A 12,926-nucleotide genomic window follows, 5' to 3' on the forward strand; every position below is an offset into this window, starting at 1 on the left:
ATGTTTTCTCCCTAGATCAGTCTTTCTTCCACATTTTTCAAAACACCCCTCATTTCAGCTCTAATTGTTCTCTGTTTAGTAACAAGCATCTCCAGGTTTTCCTCTATATTTTGATAAATAACTTGATTATTTTTTGTTCTTATGGTTACTAATATATATTCATTATAAAACAAAGATGGAAAACATTGTAAGATATAACAAAGGAAAAAAATCCATCTTTATTCTACCATTCAGAACTAATGAATTAAAGCATTCTGTATGTATATAAATGAAGAAATTTGAATTATGTTCTCTATATAGTTGTGCGTACATTTTCTTCATTTAACTTTGTCATAAATTTTCATGTCATTAAATATTTTAATTATTTTTTATTGTGGTAAAATATACATAACATAAAATGTGCCATTTTGACCATTTTTAAACATATAGTTCAGGGGCATTAATTACATTCACAGTTTTGTGCAATCATTGCCACTCTTTACTTCCAAAATTTTTACATTTCCCCAAACAGAAACTCTGTACTCATTAAGTAATAGCTCTCCGTTGTTCTGTCAGTGCAGAGCCCAATGTGGGGCTTGAAACCATGAACTGCAAGATCATGACCTGTGCCCAAGTTGGATGCTTAACCGACTGAGCCACCCAGGTGCCCCTACAGCCTTTTATACTTGCTCAAATAGTTACTTTTTTAAAATGTTTTTAGTTTTTATTTTTATTTATTTTTGAGAGAGAGAGAGGGAGAAAGAGAAACAAAGCACGAGTGAAGGAGGGCCAGAGAGAGGGAGACACAGAATCTGAAGCAGGTTCCAGGCTCTGAGCTGTCAGCACAGATGTTGAACTCACAGACTGTGAGATCATGATCTGAGCCAAAGTCAGATGCTTAACCAACTGAACTACCCAGGCGCCACTCAAATAGTTACTTTTACTGGACAAAAGAAAGAATGTCAATGAAGAGGTAGAAATTATAAAAAAGATTCTTTAGAATTTCTTTTGGCTCCTTTTCATATTTTCTGTCTTTTTATTGACATTTTCATTTTGTTCATACATTGTTTCCTAATTTCTTTGAGCATATTTGAAAGAGTTGTTTTCGGGGCGCCTGGGTGGCTCAGTCAGTCGAGCGTCCGACTTCGGCTCAGGTCACGATCTCATGGTTCGTGGGTTCGAGCCCCGTGTCGGGCTCTGTGCTGACAGCTCAGAACCTGGAGCCCACTTCGGATTCTGTGTCTCCCCCTCTCTCTGCCCCTCCCCTGCTCATGCTCTGACTCTCTGTCTCAAAAATAAATAGAAACATTAAAAAAAAGAGAGTTGTTTTCTAAAATTTTTAAAAAATTTATTTATTATTGAGAGACAGAAACAGAGCATGAGCATGGGAGGGGCAGAGAGAGGGGGAGACACAGAATCCGAAACAGGCTCCAGGCTCTGAGCTGTCAACACAGAGCCCGACGTGGGGCTCGAACTCACAAACCACGAGATCATGACCTGAGCTGAAGTCGGATGCTTTACTGACTGAGCCACCAGGCGCCCCTGAAACAGTTGTTTTAAAGTCTTTGTCTAACATATCATATGACTTCACTCATATGAGGACTCTAAGATACAAAACAGATGGACATAAGGGAAGGGTAGCAAAAATAATATAAAAACAGGGAGGGGGACAAAACATAAGAGACTCTTAAATATGGAGAGCAGAGGGTTACAGGAGGGGTTATGGGAGGGGGGATGGGCTAAATGGGTAAGGGGCATTGAGGAATCTACTCCTGAAATCATTGTTGCACTATATGCTAACTAACTTGGATGTAAATTTAAAAAATAAATTTTTAAAAAAGCTGGGATTTGGAGAAAAATAATCAAAGTCTTTGTCTAGTAAGTCCAATGTCTGGGTGTCCTCAGAGGTTATTTCTGTCAACTTATTTTGTTCTGCTGAATATTATAATGTCGTAACTCTGGAAATCCAGATAACTCTGGAAATCCCCCTTCCCCGGGACTTGATGGCTTTTGTTCTGCTAGTTTTTGAAGGCTGTCATAGTCCATTTGTTTGGTGACTTTCCTAAACTATTTTTTGCAAAGACTGTATCAGTTGCCATGTATGGTCAATGAAATCTCTGTTCCTTTAGCTTTTGTTTAGCTAGTGTTTTTGACAGAGATTTTCTTGACTTCCATGAGTGCAAAACCATGAACAAAGAACAACCTCTCCCAGTCTTTGCAGATTTGTTCTGTGCTGGGGCCCTTCAACACTCAGCCAGGCTTGTGCTGAGTGCAGAGATCATCCAGAGCTCAAAACTGAGGGGCTGTTCCAGTCTTTCCTGAGTGGGTAACTTGCCTTAGGTGTGTGCATGGTTTTCTATAGTCCCCAAAATACACATATGTTTTTGAAAGCCGTAATTTTCCAAAGAAACGTTCTTTAGCTTTTCTTTATCGTAGCTATTATTTTATGTCTCAACTGCCATCTTTTGCCCCAGGTGACTGTGGGTAGTTGGTGAGCCTTACAGTTGTTTTCAAGCAGTGGATGCTGCTGCCCTGAGTTCAGTCTTGCATTAGGTGAAACAGAGATGAGCGCCTTGCACCAGTCCTTCAGGTACCCCCAGACAGGTTAGAATGGACATACCCGATGGATGCAGTTTGCTCTTCCTGTGACCAGAGACCAGAGTCCTCCACTGGGAGGGCCAATGACCGACTTTGAAATTGCCACTGAGCTGAGGAGGGGTAGGGCAATGGCAAGTACAGATGTCACAAAGCTTTCCTACCATTTTTAAGTTGCCTTTTTCTTGATTCAGCATTTGTTTGACTTCTGTAAACCTTTGTTGTTCATAGTTCTGAAAAAGTTAGTTTTGATAGTTTCTGCTTGTTTTTCAATGTTTCTGTGGAAGGATGGGACCTTAGGGCTGTCTGCTCTGCCATTTTTTCCGATGTCACTTCTCATTTTGTCATTGAATATTTTTTTAAGTTTATTTAATTTATTTTACTTAAGTTTATTTATCTGAGAATGAGAGAGTGAGCAGGGGAGGGACAGAGAGAGAACAAATCCCAAGCAAGCTCCACGCTGTCAGTGCAGAGACCAAGGCGGGGCTCGAACTCACGAACCACGAGATCATGACCTGACCCGAAATCAAGAGTCAGATGCTTAACCAACTGAGTCACCCAGGTGTCCCATTGTCACTGAATATTTTAAAGCATTGCTTCTTAGTGACTGCCTGTTGTTTCATTATGTAGATGTACATAGTTTACTGTAAGTGATGCACTAAAGAACATCTTTCTACATCTCTGATATTTTTAGCTTAAGACAAATTTCCAGAAATGGAATAACCATGTCAAATGTTATGAACATGTTCCGGTGTTTTCATATTTATTGCCAAATTGCCCTGCAGAAGGTTTGTGTCAGTGTACGTTTCCAGAAGCAGTGTATAAGAGTGTACATTATCATCATGCCCTCACCTATAATTTGATGGGCTTTGCCTATTTAATAGGCAAAACTGAACCACAATTTCTTTATCCATTCATCAGTTGATGGACATTTAGGCTTTTCCCACAATTTGGCTATTGTTGAGAGTGCCGTGGCAATGAGAAAGAATGAAATATGGCCCTTTGTCGCAACGTGGATGGAACTGGAGAGTGTGATGCTAAGTGAAATAAGCCATACAGAGAAAGACAGATACCATATGCTTTCACTCTCATGTGGATCCTGAGAAACTTAACAGAAACCCATGGGGGAGGGGAAGGAAAAAAAAAAAGAGGTTAGACTGGGAGAGAGCCAAAGTATAAGAGACTCTTAAAAACTGAGAACAAACTGAAGGTTGATGGGGGGTGGGAGGGAGGGGAGGGGAGGTGATGGGCATTTAAGAGTGCATCTTTTGGGATGAGCACTGGGTGTTGTATGGAAACCAATTTGACAATAAATTTCATATATTAAAAAATAGCCAAAACTGAAAGCATTTCATGATTGTTTTTGTCTTCTCCCTGAAGAATTGCTCCTATGACTTGAGTTTGAAGCCATTCATTGTATTTTGTTCCCTCAAAACCCTGATGTACTCCAGTTTGTCAGTTTCCTTGGCTGTGTGGGCCTAAGAAGTTACACCGTTCTTCTGATGAAGAATACAGTATTTTCCTTCTCTCACAAACATAACACTTGAATTTATTTTGTAGTGAATTTGAATGGTGCCTACCCCAAGCTGGTGCCCTTCAGGCCTGCAGGACGGCTGATCTCCCCACCTCTGCTGCTCTCTGTGATTCTCAACCTTCTTCTCAGCTTAGCCATGCACATTGCGGGCTTCATTCTGGTTCAGAGGCAGCCTTGGTATTCCATGGAGATGCACAGGTACTATCACAGCTCTGATTCCAGCTTCTCACATCCTAATTTCCATCAAACATGGTCTGGCCCTTATGACAAGAAGTAAAGGGTTCTTCATTCTTCTGGAGGCGTTGGCTTTCTTTCAAGTCCCTTGGGGAATTTTCCAGTGATCTTCTCTCCTCTGTAGCACAGTTTGAGGATATTATCCATTGGCACTTACTTTTGCCTGTCTTGTGTGGTAATGATCCATGACCTTCTTTTACACCTAGGGTGACCATGCATTATAATTTGCCCAGACATCCCCAGTTTGAGCCTGATATCCCAGTGAAATTTTTTAAATTAATTAATCCTTGAAGTATATTTGGCATACAATGTTACATTAATAACAAGTTATCAATTCGACCATTCTATACATCATTCCTTGCTTACCATGATATGTGGTGCCCATCTGTCACCATATATTAATATGCTATTTTTGATTACAGCTCCTATGCTGTAATTTGCATCCTCATAACATTCATTTTATAACTGGAAGTTTGGACCTCTGAATCCCCTTTATCTATTTTTCCCACCCCTTCCACGCATGTCTCCTCTGGCAACTACCGGTTTTGCTGATGATACTAGTCTTTTCCTTTCACATTCAAATATGCTCCTGTTGGATGATAAATTATATGGTCACCCTATTTATCAATATTCAGAGATCTTAAGCCACAAGAGGAAAAACTCATGGCTTACTCATCTTTTTCCCACATAACCTTACTACACATGAAGGGTACCCAAATTATTGAATAACTTGTCTATCTATCTATCTACCTATCATATATCTATCTTTTATCTATTCATCTATCCAAAATATAGATCTATCTGTGTTGGTTTCTTTCCCCTTATTTTTCAGTATATTCTTTCCCAAAGTGTAGGTAATTACAAAAGCACTGAGGGCATGGAATCCTGTAGATACCAGTGCTCCATAAAGACCTGTCATCTTCGTTCATTACCTTTTTTGTTTCCTTTTTAGTGCCTGCACAGTGCAAAATGAAAGCATCTCAAAGTTAACCATTTCTCCCACTGCTCCAGAAAAAATCGGAAGTAATGGTGCCTTCACAAGCTTCGAAAACACTACCATATGGTTCTTGGGAACAATCAACTGTATCATCGTGGCTCTTATTTTCTCTAAAGGAAAACCATTTAGGCAGCCCATATATAAAAATTGTGAGTAGCGTTGTACCAGATCAGAGGTGAGGGGTCATCAGAAGGAACAGACATGCCCAGGTCACTCGGGGAGCAGCAGCGGAGTTGATGCTTATCTGGAGCCCTTGACTTTATACTCCAGGGCTCTATAAACACATTTGGCAGCCTCATTCTTAGCTCCTTTCCTCAAAGCTGCATTAAATTCTAGGGCTTCTTCCTCTACCTCTTTCCTTCACCGGAAGTTTGTCTCCAGGTGTCCTTTCATGGCACCACTGTAAATTGGGACGAGTCATTTATTTCCTCATGTGTCAGTACTTGTCGGAATTCATCTGGGAGGAGGTGGAGAGAGAGAAGTGTCACAACACTCAGTTGGAACATGTCTCCTGCCGTGAAGACAATGGTTAAGATGGCATTGTGTGGTTGGCAGCCTGGGAGGGGGTCCAGCCTGAAGGAACCTGGCTATAGTAATTGTGGAGGCTCTTGGCCAAAGTACATGCTACCTCCTTACATTCTGGACTGGAGTGCGGTGTGTGTTAGGAGAAGTGGGTGACCTGGTTACCCTGTGGAACATTCATTTGTATACATCCCTACTTCTCAAATTGGGAACATTTAATTAATTAAATATTTAGTTAATTATTTTTACCTTTACTTATTTATTTCAAGAGAGAGAGAGGGAGAGAGAGCATGAGCACTGGAGGAGCAGAGAGAGAGAGCAAGAGAGAGAATCCCAAGCAGGCTCCATGCTGTCAGTGCAGAGCCTGATGTGGGGCTCGAACCCATGAACTATGAAATGGTGATCTGAGGCGAAATCAAGAGTTGGATGCTTTAACAACTGAGCCACCCAGGCACCCCTAATTGGGAAAATTTAGAAGCATAAGTTGAAGGATCAATGTCCTCATAAGAATTAGTTTATTTAGAGAAAATTATTTTGCCTTTCTCCTTCTTGGGATGAGAAAGCAGTCAAATGCTTACCTCTACATTACTGCAATTTAAATATTTGTTTATTTACAGCCCTCTTTTTTTTCCAGAATAGAATTTGAAGCAGGGGATTTGCATTAAAAAGACTTGGGTACTTAACTGTCTTCAAGGCATTTTTTGAAAATATATTAGGTCAAAATTGCTCTCTCTGTATTTCCCACTTTTATTAATTGAAACTTACAACATGCATGTGAAAATTTCCATCTGCTTCAAGGACATGCATAGAAATTGTGGAGGTGAGACCCATTGCATAGAAATGAGTACTTTCCATTTATTATGCTGTGTTTGGATGTAGGAATCAAGTAAGCTTAATCAGTGTTCATCTAGACTATGTCTGTCAATAGATGTGAAACTCCGTATATACTCCAATTTCTCTAAATGATAGCTTGTGTTCTTATTTCCTCAGATATATTTGTCCTTGTGCTGGTCATACAGCTGGGTGTGTGTCTATTCATTCTATTTGCTGATATTCCAGAATTATATAGGCGTTTGGATGTAAGTCTTATCTCTGGGCTATGAGGATGGTTTACTGTTATATAATACCCTGACTGCAAGAAGCAGGTCACGGTGGCAATTGACATGGACTCGTGACACTGATTATCCTTTTGGAATAGTAGAGTTAAAAAAGAATACTACATTTATTTGTATTTTTTTTTAATTTAAGCCAGCCAGGAAATAAGATTCTGTCTAGTCTTGATTTCAAATATTTCAGAAGCATTGGCCATTTTTCTTTTAAAAGATCCCTGTAAGAATGGAAAAATCTATATACATACACTGTTTCGAGCGTAAGAAAATTTTTTCCCCTAAGCGCTTCTGTTTTGAAGCTGTTGAAAACAGTTTGCCTATAACACTTTTTCTGTTAATTCTCAAATCTGTACTTACATCTTTAAAAAAAATCTCTATAAAGACGTGTTTGTATGTTCATACTTAATGTCTGCAAAACTTGTTTGCAAAGAGCCATAACTTACCTCATGAACTCTCTTAGAGTGTGTAATTTTGAGGCAAATGTCAAAATCTATGAGACAATTTTTACATATACAAGCTAGGGGAAATGTGTATTTCAATTCCTTTAACCTATACTTTTGAATTAGAAGTTTATTATTACCAAATGTCCTTTAGACCAATAAATAGAATACAGAAGAGATGGTAAAAGGGAATGGACTTTTTTTACTTAGTGCTACGTGAGCCTGCCTGCCCATCTCTCCAACTCAAAGACACGTGTCATGAAGGCCAAGGTCCTATCTTATTCAGTTTCATATTACCAGTGCCTAATATAACCCATGGCACATAAGGGCAGTAAATGACTGATCCTTGTAGATCAGGTTCCTAAATGGAGATGAGCACTGGAAGCTCACAGTTCATTGCAAACCAGCAAAACCTTCACAAACCCTTCTTGACACGTGACATACAAACTCATGTCTACATTCGGTTTTCCTTGTGATAATTGTATCACTGTGGTTAACAGCGTAATTGCCACTATTGTTAAATATGTTCACGAATTCGAGTAAGCAGTCATGGAGATAGTCTTTGGCTGCTAGACTTCTAAGTGAGTTAAAACTTAATCCTGCAGAAGTTAGGGTTAAGATATGTTGGGTTTAGTCACACTCTTTAAGACGAAAGAGTCTTACAGAGAGGCTGATTCCTCTGGTACAACAAAATAGGGAGCCTATTTAGTTTTCGGAGGACCTGTGTGGGGTCATTGCCAACATGACTGCCAAGGAGTCTGCAGAGAATTATTGCTCACCCTAAAAATAATTATTTTTCTTCTTATTACATAAAATTGTGGGTACATTCTAGAAAATGTGAATATGCAGGCAGAGACAGACATCCATTCCCATTCAGCTCCACTTGCCCCACTGGTGAGTACCCTTGTCATGGCACCATCTGTGCAGCCGTGCACACAGCCCTGAGGGTAAAGCCGTGGCTCGGGGCTGCAAAGCAGGGCTCAGCTGAGGGGAGATGTGGCACCAGAGAGACAAGGGCAACACTGCCCCTGTCACATTCGACTTGTGTACCATCAGAGCCTCCTGGGAATAGAGCCACATTCCTGTATTCCCTCATAAAAGCGAGCAACGCAAGCAAACAAAAACACTTGTATCAAATTTGTCAAATTTTGATCGAATTGATTTGGGGAAATTGAGAAATTACAGGGGCACCAAAAAATAAAAAGGAGAAGAAAGAAAGATAAAAGAATAAAAGCAGCAATCATAGTTTCCGTTATTATGTGTGTGCCTCTAATATGCACACATGTAATGTCTACATGTAAGCATGTCTATTACACATGTGATTTATAACCTATGAAAATGTACACTGTGAACATGTGAACAGCTTTCTGACATTTATTTGTCTTCAAACTAACAGTGATTCTCCATCTCCCACCAGCTTCTCTGTACTCCTCTTCTGTGGAGGGTTTACATCACAATTATGCTCAGCTCCAACTTCATTGTGTCCCTTGTGGTGGAGGTAAGTGCCCTCCGGCTTCTGATCACTGTGGGTAGGGATGGACGGGGCATTCTTTGGGAGTCTGAAAAAAGGAACAGCCTTAGAGGATAAGAGTCAGCAGTCCAAGAGGCTCCCTGCCCTGGTGACATGAGCAATGGTGCTTTCCTCTAGTGAGCTCCAAACAAGGTGTTAATTTTCTCATCGACATGGTGGACCTGGAGAGAATGGGATTATGATGTCTAAGGACCTGTTCGTTTCTAAAATCCACAAGTAGAGAACTGACTCAATTCGTTTTTTTGAAATTACGTATGATTCACATACTACAAAATTCGCCTTCTTAAAAAGTGTGCAGCTCACTGAGTTGTGCAACCATCACCACTAATTCCAGAACATTCTCATCACCCCAGAAGAAATCCTGTACCCATTAGCAGTCGTTCCTCATTCCCCCTTCCCCCTTCTTCACCCCTTGGCAACCACTAATTTACTTTCGGTCTCCACGCATTTACCTATCAGGACATTTCACATAAAGGGAATCATAGAATACGTGGCCTTTTATGTCTGGATTCTTTCACTTAACAACGTCTATTTCTTTTACTTTACACATGGGAAATAAGATTCATAGTGAGCTTTTCTTAGATTTGATTCTTCATCTCCCATTTACTCCATTTCCTCAGTGAAATGAGTTTGTGGTCTCCTTTCTTTGGCTATGTGGTTCACTCTCCTCCTTCAGCGCTGTTATTTAGACCAAATCTTCATTCTTCAAAGCCTCCTGGAGAACAGGGGTCACCGTTAGAAAAGACATCTGTGTCAAAGGGGAGGTGAGCATCAGATTCCATCTGTCCCCAGTCTGGGTGGCAATGTTTCCAGTGGCAAACACAGCCTTATGCCAGTGAGGGGAGAATCCCTGGAACCTGACTTCTCTGCAGCACCTTCCTTAACAGGCAGGGTAAAAACCACACAGGAGACAGTGGCAGAAAAGAACATAGAATTAAGGTACTAGAGCCTCTCTCTGTGTGCATATCCAGGACTTCTCAAACTTGAGTGGGCATCAGAGTCACCTGGAGGGTTTATTAAAACCCAGGTTGCCCAGCCCTTCCCCTAGCATTTCCGATTCAAAGGTCTAGAATAGGCACAAGTGTTTGTCAGGTGATTCTGATACTGCTGGTGGAGGGACCACACTGTGAAGTACCGTGCTAACCCGTATGGTCTCCAAAGCCACCAAATTAATAAGAGAGGGTCGCATGAGTGTCCTCATACCCAGCTGCAGAAGGATGAACCTTGCCCTTTAAAGGATAATCTTATGTTCGTACCTTGTCCCTGTCAGTGATCACATTATTTCCTCTGCCTGGTATAGCTTCCCCCAATATCTCCTTATGGGAATGCTATTCCATCCTCTATGGCACAGCAGTAGTAGTATCGTCTTCATGAATCTTTCCCAAAGCCTGGATGGGTGAGTCAAGTAACAGTGGTTTAAACAGTCAAGATATTTATTGTCTCACTTAACTGGAAGATTCGAGGTAAGTGGCCATAGAGTTGGTTCAGCAACTCAGTGGTGTCATTGGGGATCATCAATCTTTCTCTCTTCTGCCTCCCCATCTTTAGATACGGGCCTTTCATATTTGCGTGTATTGCTTATGGTGTCCAGATAGCTTCCACATAGCTGAGCATTACCTGTGTTTTGATGCAGGAAAAAAAAATGGAAGGAGAGGCACCAGCAAGCTTTTCTTCCCTTAAGTATGAACCTTTTATAAGGAAACAAAGTCATTTTCTAGAGCCACCCTGCAGACTTCCTCTTATGCCTCATTGGTCAGAACTGTGTCTTATTGTCATCCTGAGGAGAAAAGGATTCTGGGAAAGTGGATCTATGCCAAACATTAGACAGATTTGCTGACATTGTGTGTGAGTTTTTTCCTCTTAGGTGGGCAGGAAAAAGTTGGGAGGATTGTGCTATAGGTAATCGAGCAACAAAGTCTCCCATAATCCTCTAGCAGGAAGCCATTCGAATGTCACCATGTTTGCAGATAAAAGAAAGCATAAGCTGGAAGTAGTTCACCTGGGTTGGAATCCTTTCTTGCCGCCTGACTCTGGGCAGCACTTGCAACTCCACTTCTCTATGTCTCCGTTTTCTCATCTGAAACGCCGTGATAATAAGGGTACCTAACCTTACAGGGTTACTGTGAGCATGAAAGGTGAACACAGAAAAGCATGTAGTAAATGTTTGATAAATATAAACTATTATCATTATGTTATCTCTTGTGATACTTAGCATTTCTTAGTTTGTATCTATCAGTCATGCAGGCTTTCATTTGTTCATTCACTCCACAAACATTTGTTGACCCTGTGCCATGACCTAGGGTGCAATTCGAGGCAGATCCTGATGATGGAGGGATGCTGCTCACAGTCTACAGCAAGTGTGTAGATTGTGTAAACGGCACTGACAAGAACTCATCTCAGTATCTACAGTGTCTAAAACCCTGCTTTATTCTAATAGAAGCTGGATAAAGCTTTGTTCAATTATTAAATGTTAAGAAGTGACGCTGCTTGCCTCCAGCAGATGGAGAGGATAATTTGACACTCATGAAAGATTAAGTTTCTCCTTTGTTTCTCGAGTCCACTGAGAAATGGAGACCGGCGTAGATGTTCAGTGGGGGTTCCCAGCAGCTTTCACACTGAGAAATGATGCTGTGGGGTCCTAGCTCTCACCCCCAGGCTCCTGCATGGCAGTCTTCACTTATTCGAAGTTACCTTCTGCTGTCAGTAGGCATTCAGGAACAAACCAAAGCCATTTGAGTCTGTGGTTGAAGGAAGTTGTAATGGAGAATTACAGACACTAAGATTTCATGCCCTATGAGGTGAGCAGAGTAGGTAAAGACCGCAGGCTATCACGGATGCAGCAAGATGTTTTCCTCACATAGCTCTAGGTATATCTGACAGGAGATACTAAAGATTGGTGGCCAGTTGGTGACAAAGATGGTCCAGAGAGGTTTCAAGGGACAGGCATGGGGGATGGCTGGCCTCCTGTTGCACAGTTCTAAATATGTCCTGGTCTGCTGAGAGGACTAAGACTATCCCTAATTTTAGAGCAGTCTTGATTGGGATCTTATCCTCACCTTGCTTTCTCATGATCTAACCTCCAACTGAAAGGCATAGGAGCTAATCTGGATAGTTTTAATCCTTCTCGTTTTTATTACTTATGTGTTTGTGTATATATGTGTGTGTATGTATGTATGTATGTATGTGTGTGTGAATTATTTTAGTAGCCAATCTGAAGAGCTTGTGTGGTGAAGTTTTTGTTTGTTTGTTTTATGTTTTTTGTTTTGTTTTGTTTTGTTTTACAAATCATATTTCTTCAAGGGTTTCCTTTTGTTTCTAGTTCTACATTTAATTTATAATGTAGAGTGACAGAACAGGTTACTTCTCGGTCCTTCAGTTTCCCAATCCAGACCAGCAAGGTGAGACAGGCCATTATACTTCTAGAATTGTGATAACACTCAAGGCATGTCTTATAGCACTAAAGTCTCTCTGTGTGTGTCTGTATGTGTGTTTGGTTTTGTTTCATTTTGTTTGTTTTTTTGTTTAAAACCTGATAAGATATCCTAGAGGTAAGTTAGACTTTAAAGACCAGTAATTGGATACCTATGATCCTGCCCTATTCCAGCTCGATGGAGAACTACTGTTCTCTTTTTAATTAAGAAGGACGAAACAAAAAACAAAAAAACAACTTGCTGTGGGAAAGTAATAATTTGTGGGGCTGAGTACAAAATGAAAAAGTAGAATAACAAGTCTGGCTAGGTGAGCCCTGAAGTTTACAAGATGCTCTTGAGATGGCTGGGTGGGTCTTTAACAGCCTGCTAACACATGATCCATTTTTTGAGACAGAAAGATTCAGACTAGCTGTTCTCTATTATTTCCATTGGCAATGGGACTCCAATATCAAAGATGGGTGGAATTTAGGAAAACTACTACCCTGGCAAAGGTCCTTGTGGAATCCCATAGAACTGATTCTTCCAATCTAGCAAAGATACCACTGATAGACACC

At 40.7% G+C, this 12,926-nt stretch overlaps 1 protein-coding gene across 1 annotated transcript in view; it reads left to right on the forward strand.

The window, feature by feature from the left end:
• LOC132674462 (putative cation-transporting ATPase 13A4) overlaps positions 1 to 12,926 on the forward strand; it is a 71,466-nt gene that overhangs the window by 53,836 nt on the left and 4,704 nt on the right. Inside the window, exons 23-26 of the mRNA XM_078453123.2 lie at positions 4,135 to 4,306; positions 5,295 to 5,488; positions 6,852 to 6,940; positions 8,828 to 8,908. Of these exons, the coding sequence (XP_078309249.1) occupies positions 4,135 to 4,306; positions 5,295 to 5,488; positions 6,852 to 6,940; positions 8,828 to 8,908 (536 nt within the window). The remainder of the gene's footprint in view (positions 1 to 4,134; positions 4,307 to 5,294; positions 5,489 to 6,851; positions 6,941 to 8,827; positions 8,909 to 12,926) is intronic.

The sequence above is a fragment of the Panthera onca genome, chromosome C2 (assembly GCF_046562875.1).
Source record: "Panthera onca isolate mPanOnc1 chromosome C2, mPanOnc1 haplotype 2, whole genome shotgun sequence".
Classification (NCBI taxonomy): domain Eukaryota; kingdom Metazoa; phylum Chordata; class Mammalia; order Carnivora; family Felidae; genus Panthera; species Panthera onca.